General features: G+C 37.3%; 1 protein-coding gene across 3 annotated transcripts in view; it reads right to left on the reverse strand.

Annotated features, from left to right (window-relative positions):
- Window positions 1-24186, reverse strand: part of fndc3bb (fibronectin type III domain containing 3Bb) — an 85395-nt gene that overhangs the window by 22793 nt on the left and 38416 nt on the right. For all 3 annotated transcript variants that reach the window (XM_048174928.1, XM_048174927.1, XM_048174926.1), the window contains exons 4-15: window positions 17999-18075; window positions 16281-16512; window positions 15314-15613; window positions 13233-13291; window positions 9653-9795; window positions 7643-7702; window positions 7101-7239; window positions 5504-5557; window positions 4764-4888; window positions 3940-4114; window positions 867-953; window positions 51-186 (exon numbers count right to left, since the gene is read on the reverse strand). In XM_048174928.1, the coding sequence (XP_048030885.1) occupies window positions 51-186; window positions 867-953; window positions 3940-4114; window positions 4764-4888; window positions 5504-5557; window positions 7101-7239; window positions 7643-7702; window positions 9653-9795; window positions 13233-13291; window positions 15314-15613; window positions 16281-16512; window positions 17999-18075 (1587 nt within the window). The remainder of the gene's footprint in view (window positions 1-50; window positions 187-866; window positions 954-3939; window positions 4115-4763; window positions 4889-5503; window positions 5558-7100; window positions 7240-7642; window positions 7703-9652; window positions 9796-13232; window positions 13292-15313; window positions 15614-16280; window positions 16513-17998; window positions 18076-24186) is intronic.

Below are 24186 nucleotides of genomic sequence, written 5' to 3' on the forward strand. Positions count from 1 at the left end.
TAAAAAAAACCTGTGTGAAACATAAAATGATAACTTTAAGTGTTTCCTACCCCACGTCACACAGAAGCTGTGATATGTGACCATGTTTACTGCAGGATTCACAGGGGGTCCAGGTCTGTCAGGGGTCGTCTTACACACGAGCAGAGAGCTCGGTGCACTGCGCCACTCACCGCTGCAAGTGATGAGCTGTAGAGGAGAATGAATTGGAAGTCAAATCTTTTAGAATTCTCTTTCTTGACTCATTATGTGATTTGACAGCCAAATGTATTAATTACTATTGATTAAAAATGCAGATCTATAGTTTTATACTGTATACAGGTTTCTAGTAATTCATTCCAAACATCTCTGAGAGGTCTGAGTGACCTCAGATGACATCCCTGAAAAGCAGATAACCCAGGTGGCGTTTCATGATTCATGATGACACACTTTGGTGTACTGGACAACACAATTTTTGCATCCCAATCACCTACAGCATCACAGGGAGCATCACATTTAAAATCTTGTCTGAAGTGCCTTCCTCCCCTGATAATAACACAGTGTTCTCTGCTTTCTCAGAGATTAGAGTAAAAGCCTTTAACACGCACCACCACGGGAAATCAATTCACCTTCCCCCAACAACAGCGGCTGGATCTGAGAAACAGCTCCAGGTTAGCGGAGAAGCTAAAGTTCATTAGATTATCGCTAATTGCCTGATTAACGAAGGAGGAAATGAGGAAGCAAAAGTGCTTGGGGATTTGTGATTTTCTAGAACCCTAGTTAAACACCTGTATGGATGGTTTGTTTTATGTGCACATGGTTGTGTATGTGAACAAAAGAAATCATGAAATAAGTTTCAAGTTTTATATGCTGGAAAAATCATCACTCACCCTGAATTTGTACAGTGTGTTCCTTCTTAGGGACTCTAGCTTGCAGTTCAGCTCCAAACCGCTGTAAACCTCCTGGAAGTCCAGTCCCTGACAAAAAAAAAAAAAAACATGGTTCTTTAGGTGTCAGGAAGTGAAGTATGGAACAATTATTTCCAGCTTTGCTTACGAGCCTGTCTAAATCATAGTCTTACACTTGAAAATACGGCAATGTGGCTGACATACTGAATTGAGGAAGTGTGAAATTTCTGCACCACAAGTGAAAATCAAAAGGAATTGCAAAAATAAGGTGCAATTGTGTGGACAACTAACATCAGAATTTGTTTTTTATCAAACATGCTCTACCTCTGAAACAACTTTCTTGTTGGATGACATCACCAATGCCTCTTATTTTTCAATGCATTCCCTCCAATCTTGTAAGTAACACTACTGTTTAGGAACCAATCAAATGCTGATGGACAAAATAAAGGTGAGTCCTACATTTTTCTTGATTAATATCCTGTTTCACTCTGAAATAATGCCCAATTACAAATGTAAAACAGGTAGATGTTTTTGCATGTTTCATGACTTTAATCTGGGATAAAAGTAAGGAATAATGGTAGGGCCCTATAAAATCCGTTTTATTTTTTCCCAAATTAAGTTTTTTCCCTTTTAATTTTTAATTTTAATTTTTCTGGATTCCGTTTTTTTCCGTTTTATTTATTTTTTTACTCCATTTTAATGGTTAAATTAAATTTTAGTAATCAAAAAGCATGTCTAATTTATTGAAATAATGAATCTTGTCCAACTTACCAACAATTTAATAAAAGTTTAACAAAAAAAAAAATTACATTTTTTTAGGGTCTTACGTTTTATTCTTTCCCCTAAAATTTAATTTTTTACCAAATTCTGTTTTCTGGATTCCATTTTAATGGTTTAATTCCATTTTAATAATAAAAAAGTATGTCTAATTAATTGAATTCTTAAAAACAACAATATTAATTAATTAAAAAATATAGTTTTATGCATTTTTTTTTCTTCAGAAGTTCTGTTGTGTAGCCTATTTAAATTTTTCTGGCAACCAAATGAATGCATACCATTTAATTTATCTTTTAATCATGAAATTAAACTTTTTTTGTCAAACAATGTGCTGCACAACAGAGCTTTACAGTTAAAATTAAAACATGGAAGAACCACTGCGATTATTGTTTAAAATATATTTTAATAATGTATTATTAAATTAATTAATCTAAATTCTACTGTACAACAGTAATATGTTTGTCAAGTTAAATCGAACTTTTTGCCTAGAGCTTTGAGAACGGTTTGCCTAGAGCTTTGAGTTTCTCTGTGTTTATGATGGTATTTTTCTCAAACGAAGCGGTTAAATGCTGATGAAGTGACTTTCAGAGCAGCTCTGGAGATGAATTCGTGCGTTCATAATAGTGAGGCGACAGAGCAGGACAACACTGCGAGCGTCGCACGTGCTTCCGCGTGCGTGCGCCCCCGCACGAGTGTGTGTGAGGCGGTGTGAGGTAAATGAAACTGTGCTTCCGCATCATTCATTTCAGAGTCACAGGCATGCAGGATTCATGTTTAAATAGTCTTTTTGCGGTTTAATATTCAGTCACTAGTCTATATCGCGATTTAATTTAAGTGTACTGACCTGCTTTTAATTCATTCATCAAAAATTTGACAAATTCCGTGACATTCCGTGTTATATAGTAAATTCCGTTTTTATGACTGGATTCCGCGATTCCGTGATCGCGGAAATTATAGGGCCCTATAATGGACTCCGGGCCGTTGAATTCTCAGAAAATAATGCACACCGAGGTGGTAATCAAAGACTATATAATAACAAGACATGTCACTCGTATTGTTTTGAATGGGAGAAAGTGTAACGCGCAATATGGCGGAATAAGTCCCGCCTTCAAAATAAGAGCCAATCGCCGACTGGTAAAGTCATCGCGTCACTGCAGCGGCCGTTAGAAGCACTGGTTTCTATAGAAACAGTCAGACTCGCGCCTCCGAAATGAGGCACAAGCGACGTGCATTTAGGTCTGCGCATGCGCATTAGCTTGATCCAGCCTAAAAAAATACTGTTTTTTGTCATGATTCTGGCGTTTGGAAAAAAAAAATTATGAGACAGTTGTTGTCAGATTTCATTGGTGATTTCAAATATGAAATTTAATCGAAAGCTTGGCAAACAGAGAGAATTTTTAGAGAATTTGATGTTTCCCCATTCAAAGAGATAGGAGCTGCATGGATGCCCAGAATGCCCGAGAGGCGTTTCAAAGATGGCCGCCGAGCGAAATGACCTGTCTTAAAGGGACTTTGGTGGTAATGCAGCCACGACGCCCACGCTGTGCGAGTGTGTGTCAGTAGCCTACTACACAGTAACGTTACGTGTGTATGTTTGAAAGAGAGAGTGTGAGACAGTAGGCTATGCGCTTTCAGGACACAATCAAATGTATTTTGTGACAAAAACCATGACAAAAATTAATATTGTTTATTTGCTAGGTTAGTGTCAATGTGGGTTTTGTTTCTTTTGCGGTTGTAGGCTGTAGGTCCTATTGGCCTTTATATACACACAGCTGAAACTGATAGATATCGTCTTGGTCTGGAACGAGGTTATGTAAGGTAACGTGAAAATATAAGCTCAATTAGAGCGTGCAGCAGTTCCATTTTACAGATTTACATTGGAAAACTGGGGGGCGCTATAGAGCTGGGGAGGGCTCAGGCACCTGCTGCTGAAGCCATACGTTAAATTTTAATATACTCCACATTTTATGACTTAAAATAGTCTCTAGAAAATCCTAAAAATATTTCTTGCAGAATTCTGAACACAGAATTTTCTGCCCAAACAGACATTACCATTAGTCATGGCTCCAGAAGTGTCCATTTACTCGGACAACTGTGGGCAAAGGTGATTAACCAGCAACCAGTGAGGTAGAAATAACAGCTAATAGACTTGACATCCAGCGTATTCCCTCAACACTGAGAAAGCATATTTTTGGTGAAAATTATTACAACAGAAGGCCATAATAACTACTGCACAAGGGGGATTATGGGATGCGGGTGGTAGGGATGAATTCAACACCTTGGTCTCATCCTGCATCTCCAGGGTGTACGTGACCACCTCCTCAGCACTGCAGCTGTTTGGTCGTGTCCACTCCAGCGTAACCCAGGACGGACCTGCCTGTACCAGCCGTGGAGGCAAGGAAATCTGTGGGAGACTTCCTGTGGTGTAGAAGACGACTTCTGTGCTGAATCCACTGCAGAAAAACAAAACAGTAAACAGTAATAAATCCTATCCTATGAAGATTATACGACATACCCGTGTCTCGTCAAAAAATGCGAGAAGCCAAAGTTATAAATTGTTTGGACTTTCTCCCCCAGTAAAATGGCACTGCCGCCACTCATAGTGAGTAGTGAGGAGAATTTTCTCATTTACCGCACCATTAAACACAAGGACACCACAGGGCCAAAATTCTATTAAACTGCATACAACTAAAAACACATATGCCATTGGGTTATATTTATAAAAATTGTTTTTTGATTTACTGCAAAAAATCATTTTTAAACAATATTTCATCTACACCTCAGAAATAACCCTTAAAAAATAAGTACTATGGCGGTATCATGATAAATGGTGGTATCAGATGAAAATATTACTATATTGCTGATAGATTGTTATATTCATTTACCATGATATTTTGATAGTACTCCAAGGTACTTAAAAGAACAACAGAATTATAGTGATAAATATATTTATCACTATAATTCTGTTGTTTCTATTGTATTACTAGGTATAATTTAAAATAAAATGTCAAAAACATATAGCATGTTATTACTGGTTAGGTTAATTTAACTTAAATTAAAAAAATGTGTTTTTGTATATGACATACAGACAAATAAACAAACCTGGCACCAATATCATTTAGCGCTGCCACTCGAAACGTGTACCCAACAGCAGGGCACAACCTCATCACTTTGCAGTGTCGCTGGTGTCCGACATAATATTCACGGAAAATGCTGTTCTTTTTCCCCTGAAAAAGCAACAAGGATAAAACGATGCAGTCAGGAATGACAAATAGGATGACAAGAACAACATAAACATCTTAAAACAAACAGAAAAGGCCAGCAGCTGTTACACGCTTTGTCAGAACAGAATACTCTTTACATGAAAAGAACAACAACAAGAACCAAATTGCTGCTGGAAGCTGTGCTAATTGTCACAACAACAGGAGCCAGAATTTAATTAAAGTTAAAGGCAGAGGTATTTAGAATGGATTCTGCGGGGAGGAACTGCTGCCAGCATCTTCAGAGAGCTGCACAGCCACAGTTGAGGAGTTTTAATGAACTCTTATTGAGCCAGAAAAGCTTTGAGTAAATGAAAATAACTAAAGTAGACAGACTGTGGCGTAAAGCCTTAGTTTCCTCAGGACCAACATCTCATGCCATGGGGATAGGGAATGTTTTTTTTTTTTTTTTTTTTTTACAGCCGTAGCAAAAATGAAGCGTAAAAATGAAGGCAAATAATGAGGAAATTGAGAGGAAATGAGTAAGAGAGTGGGGAGGGGGGAATCAACTGAATGGTTGATAGACAGATGGCACACACAGGATATAACCAAATTAATTTATACAGGTGATGCATTACATACCTCATCCCATTCTAGAACATAATTGGTGATTTTCGAGCCATTGTCCACAGGGGGCTGCAATAACAATTAGAAATGACAAAAAAAAATTATATATAGTATACACTATCATTCAAAAGGTTGAGGTTGGTAAGTTTTTAAATGTTTTTGAAAGAAGTCTCTTACAATATACAGTCATACTGTGAAATATTGTTACAATAACAGTTTCTAATTTAATATATATTTAAAATACAACTCAAAACATCTCAATGTGTCACATGATCCTTCAGAAATCATTTTAATATGCTGATTTGGTGCTCAGGAAATATTTCTTATTACTGTCAATTAATGTTTTAAACTGTTGTGCTGCTTAATATTTTTATGGAAAGCGTAATGCTTTTTTCAGGATTTTTAATGAATAGAAAGTTCAAAAGAACAGCATTTATTTGAAACTGAAATGTAACATTTTTGTAACATTATTGTCACAATTAATCAATTTAATCCATACTTAATGTGAAAAAGTATTAATTTATCTATTCTATTAATTGATTTTTCTTAAAGGGATAGTTCACCCAAAAATGAAAATTTGATGTTTATCTGCTTACCCCCAGCGCTTCCAAGATGTAGGTGACTTTGTTTCTTCGGTAGAACACAAATTATGATTTTTAACTCCAACCGTTGCCGTCTGTCAATCAAATAATGCGAGTGAATGGTAACACAATTTATAAGAGTCAAAAAAACATGCACAGACGAATCCAAATTAAACCCTGCCGCTCGTGACGACACATTGATGTCCTAAGACACGAAACGATCGGTTTATGCGAGAAAACGAACAGTATTTATATCATTTTTTACCTCTAATACACCACTATGTCCAACTGCGTTCAGCACTCAGTTAGTGAGTTCTGATCGCGCTCTGACAACGGCTGTAATGTCTCGCACTTATACTTCAATGAGTGCTAGACATCACTTCCGCGGTCAGAGCGCGATCAGACCTCACTAAGCGAATGCTGAACGCAGCATGAAAAATTATATAAATACTGTTCGGTTTCTCACATAAACCGATCGTTTCGTGTCTTAGGACATCAATGTGTCGTCACGAGCCGCAGGGTTTAATTTGGATTTGTCTGTGCATGTTTTTTTGACTCTTATAAATTGTTACCATTCACTCGCATTATAAGACTGAGTTAAAAATCATAATTTGTGTTCAACTAAAGAAACAAAGTCACCTACATCTTGGATGCCCTGGGGGTAAGCAGATAAACATAAAATTTTCATTTTTGGGTAAACTATCCCTTTAAAGACCCCTAAAAAATGCCTCAATACACAAAGTCTAACAAAAAGGAAAAGTGTATGAATTATATATATCAATTAAATATCATCAATTAAACAATATAATAAACAGAGTAAGTCAATATTGATGAAAGATCATATATTTCAGTGATTTTACTAGTTAATTTTTACAATTTCTTGGCATGATGCAACAGAATGATCAATAAATAGCTACTAATTAATAATTATTAATAATCAGCATAAACTATTCCACCATCATATAATATAGTTCAGAACCATAAGGTGTTTAACAGTTTATAGCAGCAACTCAGCACAATATAGAACATACCTTCCACTGTAATGTGAGGGAGCTCTTGGTGCGATGGGACAGTCTGGGGGGTAGAGGGGTTTCAGGAGGGGCACTCTGGGTAGTGAAGGCCCTTGCATCCGAACTGGGACCCTTGACAGAGTTACACACTGTGCTTACTCTGTAAAACAAACACGGTGAGAATTTCCAAATGAGGTCAAGAGTAATTCATCACTTTCAACTAATACACAGAAAAATCTGCTATTGCCATTTTAAATGAATCATTTAGTAATAACAATGAATGTATTTAAATGCTGTATCCGCTGTAATTACAAAAAGAACACTTTGTGCCACTCCACTCCTTAGATCTGGAAAATTCACATATTTAAGTACAAATCCATTTTTTAACATTCATTATCTTTAATGTAGTCTTGTTAATCAGATATCAGGTCATTCATCTCTCTTCAGCACTCAAATGAAATTCAAAGTGCTAAGTTAATGGAGCGTTTCATCTCATTTGCAAGTCGCTCAGGTTAAAAGTGTGTGCTAGATGAATAAATGCAAATACAAAACACTATTCTTACCGGACGTGATAGTCTGTGGCTGGTCTGAGGTCAGTGAGAGTGTACTGGAGTTCCTCACCACTGAAACAAAGACAAACTAAGAGTGACAATCTGTTTGTGGGAGTAGATTAATGAAGCATCAGTAAATCCTCCTTCAGCTTCATAATAGCCTTTATGACTTGCTTCAGGGACCAAAAAAATGAAAGCTGTAGACGTACATATGGTTAATTTCCTAACCGCATGGGGAAGATTACAAGATTGTTATGCAACTATACTAATGAGCAAAAAGAAATAGCTTTAGTGACTCAAAAAGACATAAATCATAGAGCTGCACGATTCTGAACAAACTGAGAATCACAATTCTTTTGTTTAGAAATCATGATTTTCTCACAATTCTGAACAGAAAATTAAACAAAACAGCATGTCATTTACTAAAGGTTCTAACAATGTTAATTGTTAGATTTAATTTAATTTTTTTTTTAATAATTTGACTTTTTTTTTTATTGATTTAAAGGTGCCCTAGAACTTTTTTTTACAAGATGTAATATAAGTCTAATATAAGGTGTCCCCTGAATGTGTTTGTGAAGTTTCAGCTCAAAATACCCCATAGATTTTTTTTGATTCATTTTTTTAACTGCCTATTTTGGGGCATAATTAGAAATTAGCCGATTCAGGGTGTGTGGCCCTTTAATTCTCGTGCTCCACGCCCTAAGAGCTCGCGCTTGCCTTAAACAACATAAAAAAAGTTCACACAGCTAATATAACCCTCAAAATGGATCTTTACAAAGTGTTCGTCATGCAGCATGTCTAATCGCGTAAGTACAGTGTTTATTTTGATGTTTACATTGATTCTGAATGAATTTGAGGCTGTGCTCCGTGGCTAACGGCTAATGCTACACTGTTGGAGAGATTTATAGAGAATGAAGTTGTGTTTATGAATTATACAGACTGCAAGTGTTTAAAAATGAAAATAACGACAGTCTTGTCTCCGTGAATACAGTAATAAACGATGGTAACTTTAACCACATTTAACAGTACATTAGCAACATGCTAACGAAACATTTAGAAAGACAATTTACAAATATCACTAAAAATATCATGTAATCATGGATCATGTCAGTTATTATTGCTCCATCTGCCATTTTTTGCTATTGTCCTTGCTTGCTTACCTAGTCTGATGATTCAGCTGTGCACATCCAGACGTTACTGGCTACCCTTGTCTAATGCCTTTCATAATGTTGGGAACATGGGCTGGCATATGCAAATATTGGGGGCGTACACCCCGACTGTTACGTAACAGTCGGTGTTATGTTGAGATTTGCCTGTTCTTCTGAGGTCTTTTAAACAAATGAGATTTATATAAGAAGGAGGAAACAATGGAGTTTGAGACTCACTGTATGTCATTTCCATGTACTGAACTCTTGTTATTTAACTATGCCGAGGTAAATTCAATTTTTGAATCTCGGGCACCTTTAAATGACTCAATGACTCGCATTTAAAGACTTGTTTCATCACTGGATGAATCAGTGTTTCTGAACAAAACTCTTCAATGAATAATTCAATGACAAATAGCATACATTTTTTAACAGTCACTTGTCGCCACCCACTGGTGTAACAATGTCACTGATACAACTTTTATTTGAAGTATCAAGTTACATTTAAAAGTTGATTTGCTCTATTCTCATCACTACCGTAGACATCAGTGTTTATATCCGAACTATAAACTTTTATCTCAGTACTTCTGTGATAGTGTGAATTATTGTAAGACAGAAAAAATGATAATGTGTGGTTGAAAAGACTTTGTAAAGCTGTTTAATATCTATACATGATAACTGCTTTCTCTGGATCATCTGAATGTTCTGCTGTGATTGATTGTAGTTGTCAAAGATTTAATCATTTATGAAAAAGACTGTGGGTGTTTGAATCAAAATTGCAATCTTTTGACAATTAATCATGCAGATCTAGTCAATAAATTTTTTTTTTCAAGACTATGTCTGAAATGGAGTACACAATGTTTAAAAAAGGCCTTACCTGTACACAACCTTGTATTTCCCGTCACGGCCCTTGTCCTTGAGCTGGAGCTCGTAACTACAGGAAGGGACCCGTCCAGATGATCCCGATACGAAAACAGAAGTCCACGACACAAGTGCGGAGTGGGACTGTACATTAGACACCTGAGGAGCCAAAATAAAGACAGATTCAAGTTTTATTATAAATCAACCACTTGAAATGTATTTCTTTTTTATTCACATATATAAACATAAGTGAAACATTTCTGAAAACAAGTCTGAAATATCTTTTTTAGAAAAGAGTCTGGAAGATGATTTAAAGTCCAAAATAAAGTGCTGAACGAATTCGAATTGTGAATTATTTATGATATCAGGTACATCAATAAATCGAGGCAGCTGTAAATAGTAGTTAATTCGGGTGCCAAGGCTCCTGCAGACTACTGCTTGTCTTCAGTGAATGAAGCATCAGACAGCTGACGTCCTTCACAGTTGCTCGGAGCGGAGAGAGACTCCTCATTCACAAAACAAAAACATCTATGTCTGAAGAGGCTTCAGCCATGGCATTCAAATGAAGTGATTTTGTATTAGTATAGGATGAAAGAAAGAGCTATAAGTAGTATCTTCACAAACATCTTTGAGCGTCAGCTGCCTCAGTAAAACGTCACAGGTACTGATGAAGAAAGACACTGCAAATTGCTTCATTTATGAAATTGCAACGCCACAGCACCAATCAGGGAAGCCAGAAACAGAAGGCAGCACAACAAAAGTGGTTTACCTTGTTATCATCTTGACAACAACAAAAAAAGACACTTAAATGGTAAAATGGTACATGTACACTCAATCTACATTAAATAAATATACAGTAATCTCAAAAATATATTCTACAGAGTGTTTTTGCAGGGGTTAATAGTGTAAAAATACAACAATTAAAAGCAACTAATATCTTCACAGAATTGGGGTCTTTGGCACCCCAAGTGTAAAGAATGTAAAGGGTTAAAAATGTATTAAGTAACTGCACATTAACCCATAAAACCTTTACTGCATCTATCTGAAAACCAATAACGCAAGACCTTCTATCAAAACTAACTGCATTTTTAAACCATTTTTGCAACTACTTTATACCTGCTCCAAAGGTGGACATATGTAGTCGGTTTCCCTCAAGTTCAAACATGTGTAGTTCATCAAATCTATGAACATGTTTCACTAACATTTAAATAAAATCCATATGGTTTTAAATCTTTATTTTGAGCAGTATATCTAGTGTTTCACAATTTAAAACCTTACATAACCTTATTGTGCTTGTGTTATTATTTGTGACATTCATATATTTTAGATACTTTTTTGAACGCCAGTTAGCGTTACTTTTGAACCTTGAATGCATACGTAATATGCGTTTCTACTGACAGAAAAAGATGAAGATTATGAAATGAGGTAGCAGAGAGGAGAAAAACATATTGATGTGTCTAATCAATGATCTGCCGATCCATTAAGTCATTCATTGACTCCTGCTGCCCCCTTGTGAATGTAAATGGAAGTGCTTCATTCTGACCATCTCAAGACAATTACAATCCTTACATTTCTGGTGTTATGTTGTTGCTAGATGCAGGCTGCAAGGGTGTTTTGGGATGGTTGCTAGGTGGTTGCCAAGTCAAAAGAGCTCACCTTTCAATGATGATCCCTAGATAGGACTAAGTTAATACAACATAGACATATGACATATCAAATGTTTAAACTGAGAAAATGTATCATTTTAAGGGAAAAATAAGTTGATTTTAAATTTCATGGCATCAACACATCTCAAAAAAGTTGGGACAAGGCCATGTTTACCACTGTGTGGCATCCCCTCTTCTTTTTATAACAGTCTGCAAACGTCTGGGGACTGAGGAGACAAGTTGCTTAAGTTTAGGAATAGGAATGTTGTCCCATTCTTGTCTAATACAGGCTTCTAGTTGCTCAACTGTCTTAGGTCTTCTTTGTCACATCTTCCTCTTTATGATGCGCCAAATGTTTTCTATGGGTGAAAGATCTGGACTGCAGGCTGGCCATTTCAGTACCCGGATCCTTCTTCTACGCAGCCATGATGTTGTAATTGATGCAGTATGTGGTCTGGCATTGTCATGTTGGAAAATGCAAGGTCTTCCCTGAAAGAGACAACGTCTGGATGGGAGCATATTTTGTTCTAGAACTTGGATATACCTTTCAGCATTGATGGTGCCTTTCCAGATGTGTAAGCTGCCCATGCCACACGCACTCATGCAACCCCATACCATCAGAGATGCAGGCTTCTGAACTGAGCAACTTGGGTTGTCCTTGTCCTCTTTAGTCCGGATGACATGGCGTCCCAGTTTTCCAAAAAGAACTTCAAATTTTGGCTTCTTTTTTGACCTATAGAGTTTTAGCCGGAAACGGCGAATGGCACAGTGGATTGTGTTCACCGACAATGTTTTCTGGAAGTATTCCTGAGCCCATGTTGTGAATTCCATTACAGTAGCATTCCTGTATGTGATGCAGTGCCGTCTAAGGGCCCAAAGATCACGGGCATCAAGTATGGTTTTCCGGCCTTGACCCTTACGCACAGAGATTGTTCCAGATTCTCTGAATCTTTGGATGATAATTATGCACTGTAGATGATGATAACTTCAAACCGTTTGCAATTTTTCTCTGAGAAACTCCTTTCTGATATTGCTCCACTATTTTTCGCCGCAACATTGGGGGAATTGATGATCCTCTGCCCATCTTGACTTCTGAGAGACACTGCCACTCTGAGAGGCTCTTTTTATACCCAATCATGTTGCCAATTGACCTGATAAGTTGCAAATTGGTCCTCCAGCTGTTCCTTATATGTACATTTAACTTTTCCGGCCTCTTATTGCTACCTGTCCCAACTTTTTTGGAATGTGTTGCTCTCATGAAATCCAAAATGAGCCAATATTTGGCATGGCATTTCAAAATGTCTCACTTTCAACATTTGATATGTTATCTATATTCTATTGTGAATAAAATATAAGTTTATGAGATTTGTAAATTATTGCATTCCTTTTTTATTCACAATTTGTACAGTGTCCCAACTTTTTTGGAATTGGGTTTGTATATATATAAATTGAAAATAGTAAAAAAAAATAAAAAAAAATAAAAATTACAGTAAACAAAAAAAGTTAACATTTTAAAAATCAGGTTGATACTTCAACTTTTTCTAATCTTATCAGAATCAGCAAAAAGAAAAAAATCCAACTTGATTTATTTTTTAGCTTGCTTCCTAATCTAGTTGTCTAATAAACCCGGTACTGTAGATTACGAATATTGTTGTGTCTTTGACAAATTGCTTTGTTCCTCTTTTGTAAGTTCCTTTGGATAAAAGCTTCTGCTAAATGCATAAATGTAAATCATAATACTCAGGATTTGTTCATATTTCTAATGCGTAGCACTTAACTAGTGCTGCTTACCTTGGCAAGCAATAAAATATTTACAGTGGAGCGATAATCCTGCAGGACAAATAAAGCAATCACTGGCAAAAGCGTGAAATTACGACATTAAAGTTTTTGATTCCCTGAACTGTCTGCACGAGAGGAGATTTGTGAGACGGCATGTTTTGAATCACCCACCTGGGGCTTGTCCATTCCTGATGGCACAGGCTGAACTCGTCTCGCATCCACATCATGATCTGCACAGAAAAGAGATTAAATGTAGCCGGCTGTCTCCTATCAGTCATAAATCAGAGTTTGTGTGTGTCTGTAACATCTTCATGCTTGTACGGAAAGAGAAAGAAACACAAAGAACATAAATTCAGTATCAGCAGACGGAGACACAGATCTGGGGCATTAGAGACATCCTGATGGATGGAGCTGTTGGAGCGGGCCTGCGCCGGGTAGGAAAGTGGCTGTCGGGCGAGTGAGGTTCATAGGTCTGACTCTTATGGGGCCCAAGAGGCTCCTGCAATGAGTCATCACCGCGATGAAGTCATGGCAACATGACCCCACACTGACCTCCATGGTTTTCCCCCAAACAAGATGTTTGTTGGGATTGGGAGATAGAGGATGTTTTCTGTAGATTCTTTACTTTAATGGTGAGATGGGGATAAGAGAGTGGAAAATTAGACATTCCACTCCATGTATGGATTAAAAATGAAACAAAATAGGTCAAAGTGCTCTTGAATAAGTTGAATTACACATCGCATTCAAATAAAGAGTCACGAAAGTGTTGGAAAATTTGAGTAGTAAATAAAGTGATGCTACAAATATATATATATATATATATATCTCAGTGGGGCGAGATAAAAAAAAGAAAAACTCAATTCTGATAATTTTCCATTCAGATAGTCATTTTCCATTTCAAGTAAATATATTGATTTAAGAATGTTTCAATATTTGACAAAACCAACCCTAAAAACTTTAAAATGTTAGTGTAGCTAGCCATTTTTTCCAAATGTTAGCTTGACTGTACTTAAAGCTTAAACTATGAGTAGCTACAGCTTCAAAGTCCTTGTGACGTAATGTATTTCAGCCAGATCTGAGCATCTTCTCAGACACTCTCCACAGGAACAGACCATCTTCCCATCTCGTTTTAATTTGCAGTGCCTTTTCAATGTGCATTTTAACACGGACCAGCCTTGTGTTGTCACTTCAGACAGGAAGAGATCTGCGTCTAATTATGCACAGTGGTTTCACCATAGACCGACTACAGACACACACACTCTCTCTCTTTTACACACACAGACACAGAGGCATGGGAACCAAAGGTTCACAAGAACAAAGACCAGGGTAAGATAAGACATTAAAGAACAAAGAGGAAAACAGCGAGACTGAGAGAGCCGTTTTCAAAAGGAATGATGAAAGAAAAGGAAATGATGATATGGAGAATATGGAATCTACTGCATCTGATGTAACATGTGTTGCACATTCATCTACCATCTGATCCCAGAACAGCCCTGATTGGAATCCTCAGCTATGCGGAATGAAATCACAATGAAATACAAGTACTGTATACTACATACTGTACTTTAAATAAATACTGTATACTAAGGTTGGGAATCAAGAACCAATTCTTCCTCAGAACGTTTTTTTGGGGTTTTTTTTTATTCTTAAAGATTTTTCAGGATTCTTTGCACAGAAAGTTCAAAAGGACATCATTTATTTGAAATGGAAATCTTTTGTAATATTATAAATGTCATTATTGAGTCAACATTATTGAGTCTTTTGATCAATTTAATGCGTCCTTGTTGATCAGAAGTACTAATTTCTTGACCCCAAACTTTTGAACAGTAGCATACAAACTATTCCAAACAAAGCCTATGCGATTCAAGTGATTGACTGTATTGCACCAGTAGTGGGCACTCTTCCACATTCCTACTTGCTTCCTGTACTATCTCTTGTTTATCCAATGTGTATGTGTCACAGCAAAGAGCAAGTGCTGACACTGATATAAAGGCTCAAAAACAAAGGCTTAAAGGAGAGGACCCATAAAGCTTCATGAGGCTTTAAAGTGAACAGATGTGGACAAGATTGTTGACTCATTTTGAAGAGTCAGCAGCTCTGACTGCTGTTATTTGAGTCCAGCTGATGCTAGAAATATCCTTTGTTTTTGCTCTCAGCTGTTTCCTCATGTATGAAAATATTACAGAGACATGAGAACAAAATCAACAAGATGTCTCTTAAATTAGACGTCTTTTAAATTCAGCTTAGCCCACCTTGTGGCTCGGCGTCTGTGTGTTTGGGGCTTCCTCTGGCTCTTCGATCTGGCCTCTTGTTGCCAGGGCTTCCTCCTCCTCCTCCTCCTCCTCCTCCTCCTCCTCCAGAGCTGCTGTGGCTCTTGCTATAGCCGTTCGCTGTGGTGGTGCAGGCCGTGCTGTTCTTGTAGCTGCTGGACAGCGAGCTGGTCACCTGACTTAGACCTGTACGCTCCACTGGCTGTTTGAGCTTCTTGGGTGGAGGTTTACAGTACTCCTCATGACCCATGAAAGTGGAGACGTTATACAGCGGGATGATCTCTGAGATAAGACAAAGATCATAATTACACTATAGAAAGTACAAAGTAAATGTCACAAAGTAAAATCCAGCATTGTGTAAAAGTACAGCGTTGCATACACGACCACAAAAAAAAAAAAAAAAAAAATTATATATATTTTATAAAATATTATATATATATATATATATATATATATATATATATATATATATATATATATATATATATATATATATAAAATTAACAAAATATATACTTTACAAAACATAATATAAAATTTACAAAAATAATTTTCTGCTAATTTATTAAATTGAAAATTTAGATTAGTAAAGAAATTATTATATTTTATATATTACAATATTTTATATAAAATATAAATATATTTATAATCATATTTATATATTTTATATTCAGTAAATTTATTTTCCATTTACAACAACAAGAAAACAAGAAAAAAAGATCCTTAAAACCATGAGAAATCAAGCATGTTCAAACTTTTCATTCATAATGCATCTTTGGATTGGTTGTGTTTTCATAGATTTGTGTGGTATTTTGTTTTCATGTTGAGCCTGGTTAGGACAGTGTTATGATTCAGTACAAAGTCATGGTTGCCCATCCTCACTCAAGTATGTTTAAATAACTGAGTAAGATCAGGAACTTTAAGCCTGCTATGGACTATGAAGCTTTACCTTCCGGGTAGATGTGTGGCAGTCGATGCTGATAGAACTGGTGTGGGGGCACGTCACCGGGGCTGACTGGGGGGTAGTATGATGTATGTGAGGCAGGAATAAAGTGTGGGTGCGTCAGGTACGGAGGGTGAATGTGGTGGCTCGGGGACAGAGCCGGAGAGTAACTGTGGGGGAAACATTCAGAATGAGGCGTCACCACAACCCTCCGCACGCCCGTGTTGTCCTCGAGAACCTGAAGATACAAACATGCACAGACGTCAAGCCAAACAATTCCCAACCGCACAGGCTCTCTGATGTCAGCCATTAGAACCCCACCCGACAAATAATACATCTCATCACAGGATATAATGTGCCAACAGTTATGAGGCAACCACAGACATTCAGTGCCACTTTATACAAAGGGCAGGAATGTGAAAGTAAACAAGGCCTGCTAATGGAACAGGCATCAAATACATTCCAGTGGAGGAATGCGTGCATGGAAGATGCTTACAGGAATCACAGACCTGCTGGTACAGTTCACATGGGAGAAATCAACCCACTGACAGCATCTTCTAACCCAGGGTGATCCTAAAGTCAGTTTGGTCATCCAGGGTTAGAAAGTGAGGTCAGTGACGACAGCAGAAATGAAACCAAAGTGCTCAGTTATGCTTTTACCGGAGTAAACAACTGTTTGGATCTGCAGGGCCTTCTGGGAAAAATCAGTAATTCAGTATTTTCAGAAATCAGTATTTTCTAGGTTCAAAGAGTGAAATATAAATATATTATTTAAATTTAAATTATAAATATTATTATTTAAATTTTTTTTAAATGGTAATATTTCACAGTAATTTTGTACAAAATAAAGTAAAAACAGTAATTTTGTGAAATATTACCATAAAAAAAATAAAAATAAAAATATATATATATATATATATATATATATATATTTTTTTTTTTAAATGGAAATATTTCACAAAATTACTGTTTTTACTGTATTTTTGATTAAATAAATGCAATCCTTGTTGAGCATAAGAGACCTCGTTCGAAATTATTTTAAAAAAATCTTCTAAATTTTTGAACGATAATGTTGACTTTACATTTAGTTCATATGGATTTTGTGTAGCGGTAAAGAAAAGTGATAAAGCTAACAAGAAAAAAATAGGTTATGAGGCCACATGCTTGTGCAACAAAACTACATCTCCTTCTTTGTGGCAACAGAGCATCAAATACACAGCTAATGAGTATTATTATCACTTCATTTTGATGCACTCATGCTAAAAAAGCTTCCATCTTGTTGGAAAGTTAAAAGAGAGAAAGAAACAGGCAGTTCACCAAACATGGGCTGGTCCTGCCCTTCACATTCGGGTGGAATGCGCTAATGAATCATATTTACACAAGTGACCTTTGTGCCATTATAGCCCCCCCACTGATTTATTACACTCACAACTCAAACCCTTTTTCCTGCCCTCTCGGCAAGAGTTTTTTGACCTTTCTACGGAAATGTCACTGCCGTCGACCTTTAGCAAACTCTTGCCTGACACGTTCAGTAAAGATGACTAACTTGGAATTTTGTGCATGTCCATCTGTGGTTTGTTTGGTTGCTATGTAGTGGACCCACACTTTGTGAGCGTGTTTCTAAGAAAGAGATATTCGCCTGTGAGGAGTAAAATCACATCCTCATTGTGCGAGAGAGGTTTCGCCACCCCGACGCACAGCCCTGACCCATTCCTGCCGGTTACCTGGGAGACGTAGCCAGGAGGAACGTGGATTGGTGGAATGGAACCGTTCGGTGACATCATGGGAACTTCAGCAGGCCCTGAGGCAGAAAAAAAAAAAAAGAAGAAAGCTGTCAATCAAACAGTAACACAATGCTGACTCCGCCCCCTCATTCTACCACGTAATGTAAAGCTAAGCAAAGAAAATTCCTGGGGCAATGAGAAAACAGCAGAAAAACAGGACTGCATTGGTAATAAAGACATGCATATGCACAGGAGATGGAATTACGGAAATTAATAGTGATATAAGTGAGCTATGCTTTATTGTTTTCTATTCAAGCGAAATATACTATATAGAAAATCTCAACTGCATGATTGTTTATATCGCCAAATATATAACTATATCATCACCCAGTGATATATTTAAAGTTGGATATATAATTCAACTTTATCCACCTACATACAGCACACTCATGTAAAGCAATATATACACTTTATAGCAAATCTTGGCTCCATGATTGTTTATATTAACGCAAAATGTAAACTATATTATCACAGTATATTCAATTTTATCCACATACATACAGTAGACTCACCTAAAGCAATATATACTATATAGCAATTCTCAATTTCTTGATTTTTTATATTGTTGCAAAATGTGAACATTGTCAAGGTCCAGAAAGGTACTAAAGACATCGTTAAAATAGTCCATGTGACTGCAGTCATCAAAAAGAGCTCTCGGATTTCATCAAAAATATCTTAATTTGTGTTCCAAAGATGAACGAAGATCTTACGGGTGTGGAACGACATGAGGGTGAGTAATAAATGACATTATTTTCATTTTTGGGTGAACTAACCCTTTAAAATCATGATTTTCTGTAAAGCTGCTTTGAAACAATGTGTATTGTAAGAAGTGCTATCCCAATAAAACTGACTTGACATGATTTTTGACCCACTATCCCGCTGAACTCCGCAGGCCTATATTTGGTACTGTGGCACTGGGTTAAACAAACAGTTTAAAGCATTGTTTATGGCTTCACCGCAGTCAACGTGGTAGAAATAGAGCCATCAGGTCCAAATGGTGCGCAGCAGGAAGAAACGGCCACCGCCGTCACACAAACCCTCTGTGTTATGGCTCTCATGGGACGCCGGTGAATGAAACCCCTCCACCCACCACACCGACTGTTTACTGTCAGAATATAAAGCCTAGAGAAGCAACTCAAAGCGCGTACCCTCATCCGGGGCTCGTGTAGAGGAGGGCCACCAGCTGTTTTAGACATCGCCGTCTCCTCCAGACCCTGCAGGAACCGTGGCGTGACAGCCTCCGGCGCACTAAATCACAGAATCACCCTGATGAATTTTACAGTTTCTCCTCAGTTTCTCCCCCATCAGTCAATACCGGGGTCAGTATCTCTCCAGCTAGCGGTTGCCGGGTTTGAATAAGACCCTGTTTGTGCTTGTATTGAAGGGGCTTCACAGGAGTTTCTTCAGCGGAGGGGACGGGGGAGGGGTGTGTGTACACAGCGATGTGTGTGGGTCGTTTCACCAGGACATGAGTGTGTACGCACGGCAGCTTAAAATAACCTTTTCACAGGGCGACGTGTACAGAGCACAACAAAATCCATTCAGATTGTTCTGCATGTGTTTGGAAAGGGTCTCGCGCAGGTATGTGGCCGCAGACCCTCTTCTCTCTCGCGCCTGTGAAAGTGGAGGAGCTGGGTTTGAGGTTTTGGTTGTGGTGGTGGTGGTGGTGGTGGGGGTTTAGATGACTGAGTGACAGGATTGTATCACAGGTTCTTAATATGAAGGCCCTTTCATCCTTGACCCACAAAAAGAGAGAGAGCATGAGAAAAAAGGAAAGAGAAAAGAGAGAGGAAACTCAACACAAGCATTCCTCTACTTCAACTGAAGGGGTTGAAGGGATGGATGGCGTGAAGGCTATAGATAGATAGATAGATAGATAGACAGAACAGAACAGAACAAAAATACTGCGACTGTCAAAACACAAAAAAAGGCAACTAAATTAAATCACATGATTAGTGTTATTAAAAATCAATTTTCATTTCATTTCATTATATATACAGTACAGTCCAAAAGTTTGGAACCACTAAGATTTTTAATGTTTTTAAAAGAAGTTTTGTCTGCTCACCAAGGCTACATTTATTTAATTAAAAATACAGTAAAAAACAGTAATATTGTGAAATATTATTACAATTTAAAATAACTGTTTTCTATTTGAATATATTTGACAAAGTAATTTATTCCTGTGATGGCAAAGCTGAATTTTCAGCATCGTTACTCCAGTCTTCAGTGTCACATGATCCTTCAGAAATCATTCTAATATGCTGATCTGCTGCTCAAGAAACATTTAATGTGTACAATTGTACAAAATATTTGTGCACAATATTTTTTTTCAGGATTATTTGATGAATAGAAAGTTCAAAAGAACAGTGTTTATCTGAAATCTAATCTTTTGTAATATTATAAATGTCTTTACTGCCACTTTTGATTGATTTAATGCATCCTTTCTGAATAAAAGTATTAATTTCTTTCATTTCTTTTCAAAAAAATAAAAATAAAAATTCTTACTGACCCCAAACTTTTGAACGGTAGTGTATAATGCTACAGAAGCTTTGTATTTCAGATAAATGCTGTTCTTTTGAACTTTCTATTCATCAAGGAATCCTGAAAAAAAAAAAAATACACAACTGTTTTCAACATTGAAAATAATCATAAATGTTTATTGAGCAGCAAATCAGCATATTAGAATGATTTCTGAAGGATCATGTGACACTGAAGACTGGAGTAATGATGCTGAAAATTCAGCTTTGCATCACAGGAATAAATTACTTTGTCAAATATATTTAAATAGTACACAGTTATTTTAAATTGTAATAATATTTCACAATATTACTATTTTTTACTGTATTTTTAATTAAATATATGTAGCCTTGGTGAGCAGACGAAACTTCTTTTAAAAACATTAAAAATCTTAGTGGTTCCAAACTTTTGGACTGTACTGTATATATAATTATTAAAAATTAATTCATTGCAATAAAGTAGGCTAACATGTTAAACTGGCAGCCCTAATTTTTACATCAGCTGGAAAAAATCCCGTGCAAACCCTCCGCCATGATGCTAGAGTGTCATGGGAGGTTGCTAGGGTCTTGCTAAGATGTTCTAGGAGGTTGCTAGATGAATGCTCACTGGCTTAATAAAACGAGCCGACCCTCAAATTTCTATGATTCTGGCCTATAAGATTTTTTTTTTAGCCTATTTATCATCTGCCAGGCAAAAATCACAAGTCTGACTACTTAGAAAAGTAATAGCACACATTTCCTCATCAAGTCGCAATTTGAGGTATCATTCATGTCCATAACACAAAAAGTTATGCACAGATTAATACTAAGAGAAAGGGGTTTGTTCACATCCATAACCGGAAGTATGAGCGATTGTAAAAGAGAGACAGACAGAGGTGGACATAAGGAAAAGGGGGGTAAAGGAGGCTGTCGAGGAAGAGAGCCTCTTCAGCAGAACAAACCCCTCTTTGTGCTCCAGAGAAGAGCTCTCTCCCCCACTGCAGGGCCTGCTGGGTTCTTCATAAAGTCCACTCAGTCCTGGGGGCCGCTGAGACACCACCAAAGTATGTGTGCGTGCACGTCCTCATGAGTGTGTATTTTCGCTTATACTCCAGATAAACTCTCAATGAAAAGCTGCCAAGTGTTGTTTTCGTTTTTTGTTCTTTTTACAGAAACAGTGATTGACAGCATGTACATGTGCATATACATAGATTGCAAAGGAGCAAAACGGAAGTTCAGTGTTCCGCAAACTATCAGTTCCTAAGAAAGACCCACTAATTCACACTGGAGGGCTAGCTTGGCCAGACAGGGAGACGACGGGCAGAAAAGAGCAAAAGAAAGGGATGTTTCTGGAAGGAATGTGTTGCATCAATCTGAGGGCCACTGGGCAAAGAAAGCGCTATTTTCTGCAAGGGATTGCAAATTTGATCTGTGTTTTTAAGCACGCAAGATTGGGAGGGTGTGTACATGTAGGACACCATGGGAGAGGAAAATCACACTTGAGATCACTTTAACATTAACATTCTCCTAGACAACAATAAAAATACATGGATAGCAGATGGAGACTTCTGATGAGGTTTTATATGCGTCTTGAACTTCTTAAACTGAGAATACAACACTAATGCTCCTAAAAAGAGATAACAAAACTCTCAAACTGCTCAGATTTGCCATGATACCTTCATTCATTCAAAACTAGAGCTGCAAGATTAATCTTTAAAAGAACGCAATCTCGATTCAAACACCATGTGATCTTATTCCTAAATGACAACAATTCAGATATGTCTATCAAACTTTTGACAAGTACGATCACAGCGAACATTCAAAACTGCGTTGGCACTGCCGCTGAGCCAGAGAGCAGTTGTCATAGTATGAAACAGCTTCACAAACAGCCTTTTCAACCACAGAGTATCATTATGTCTGTGTTACAATAATTCAAATTATTACAGAGGTACTGGGATAAAAGTTTATAGTTTGGATATAAACACTGATGTCTATGATAGCGAACAAAATAGTGTAAATCACCTTTTAAAAGTATCCTGATGCTTCAAATAAAAGTTGTATCATTTACATTGTTAAGGCCAGAACACACCAAGCCGACGCCGACGAACTAGTGGTGACGAAAGCAGACTGCATCGTTGGCTCACGTAGGCAGCGTCTGTGTCCAAAGTTGCCCTGACACACCAAACAGACGCTAAACAGCCGACGGCCAAGTAGCACGTCAGTTCTGCGCCTGCGTGAGATGAAATGCCTTTCCGAACCAGCAGGCGGCAGTAGCTGAACAGCCAATCAGAATGATCAGATGGCCCGACGGACCGACGAGCTCCAACGCCGATTCAACATTTCGAATCGGCTGAAAAAAAGCCGTCGAGAACCAACTTCAGCCGACGGTGTGGAACACACTGTGAAAACTTAGTCGGCCGACAAACAAAAACTGCCCGACGGCTGACCGCCGGCTTGGTGTGTTCCTGCCTTTACACAAGTAGGTGGTGACGAGCGACTTGTATTTGTCATTGAATGATTTATTCAAGAGAGTTGATCAAAAATGCTGATTCATCCAGTAATGAACAAAAGTGAAGTCATTGAATCATTCATTCAACCCGATTTTTTTGTCAGAACCTCTAGTAAATTACATGTTATTTTATTTAGTTGTCTATTTTCAAAACATAAGAAAATCCAGAAAATCAATAAATAAAAAAAAAATAATAATTAAAGAAAGGAAAAAGCACCATCTTGGCGCATTAAAAAAAATCCAAAATGAACTTAGACATTTCTCATCAAAATTAAGCCATATTCTTAAAATGTTTATATTTCAATATAAATGAATGTGAGTAAGGCCAATTCAAAACTTGCGACAACAATGCTTGGGTGTTGTAGGTGGTTGCTATGGTGTTGTGAGACAGTTGCTAGGGTTACTAAGTGGTTCTAGGTCATTGTCTGACTCTACAGGTCCAAATCAAAAGAGCCCACCCTTAAAGGGACGGTTAACCTAAAAGCAAAAATTCTGTTTTTACTCACCCTCAAGTTGTTCCAAACCTGTATGAATCTATCTGCTAAACACAGAAGAATATGTTTTAAAGGATGTGGGTAACAAAACAGTTGATGGTAGCCACTGACTTCCATAGTATGGAAGAAAATACTATGGAAGTCAATGGCAACCGTCAACTGTTTTGTTACCCACATTCTTCAATATCTTCTGTGTTCAGAAGAAATATATCAGTTTGGAACAACTTGAGGGTGAGTAAATGACAGAATGTTCATTTTTGGGTGAACCATCCCTTTATTAAGCGTTTATGATATTCTGGGCCTAGCAGATTTTTTTATTTTTTATTTTTTTATTTCTTTTATCAAAAATAAAAGTCAAAAATTCTTAGTCTAAATGCTTACAAAGGTGGTTTAGTACCACCCAAACCCTAAGTGTGTGTAACCATAATAGAGACGCCCCACTACTAAAAGAGAACTCCATTAAATCTCCTGAGCTTAGCTATGAACGAGCAACATTCAAGCACGTAAAAAACGACCCATATGAAGAACATAACATTCAGCTGCAACATATCAATTCATCTTCATAAACAAGAGTGGTTGGACAAATGTTGAAAGACGCACTATAATGTGACCCATCTATCAGAATTTCTT

Source organism: Megalobrama amblycephala, linkage group LG22, assembly GCF_018812025.1.
Source record: "Megalobrama amblycephala isolate DHTTF-2021 linkage group LG22, ASM1881202v1, whole genome shotgun sequence".
NCBI classification, from domain to species: Eukaryota; Metazoa; Chordata; class Actinopteri; order Cypriniformes; family Xenocyprididae; genus Megalobrama; species Megalobrama amblycephala.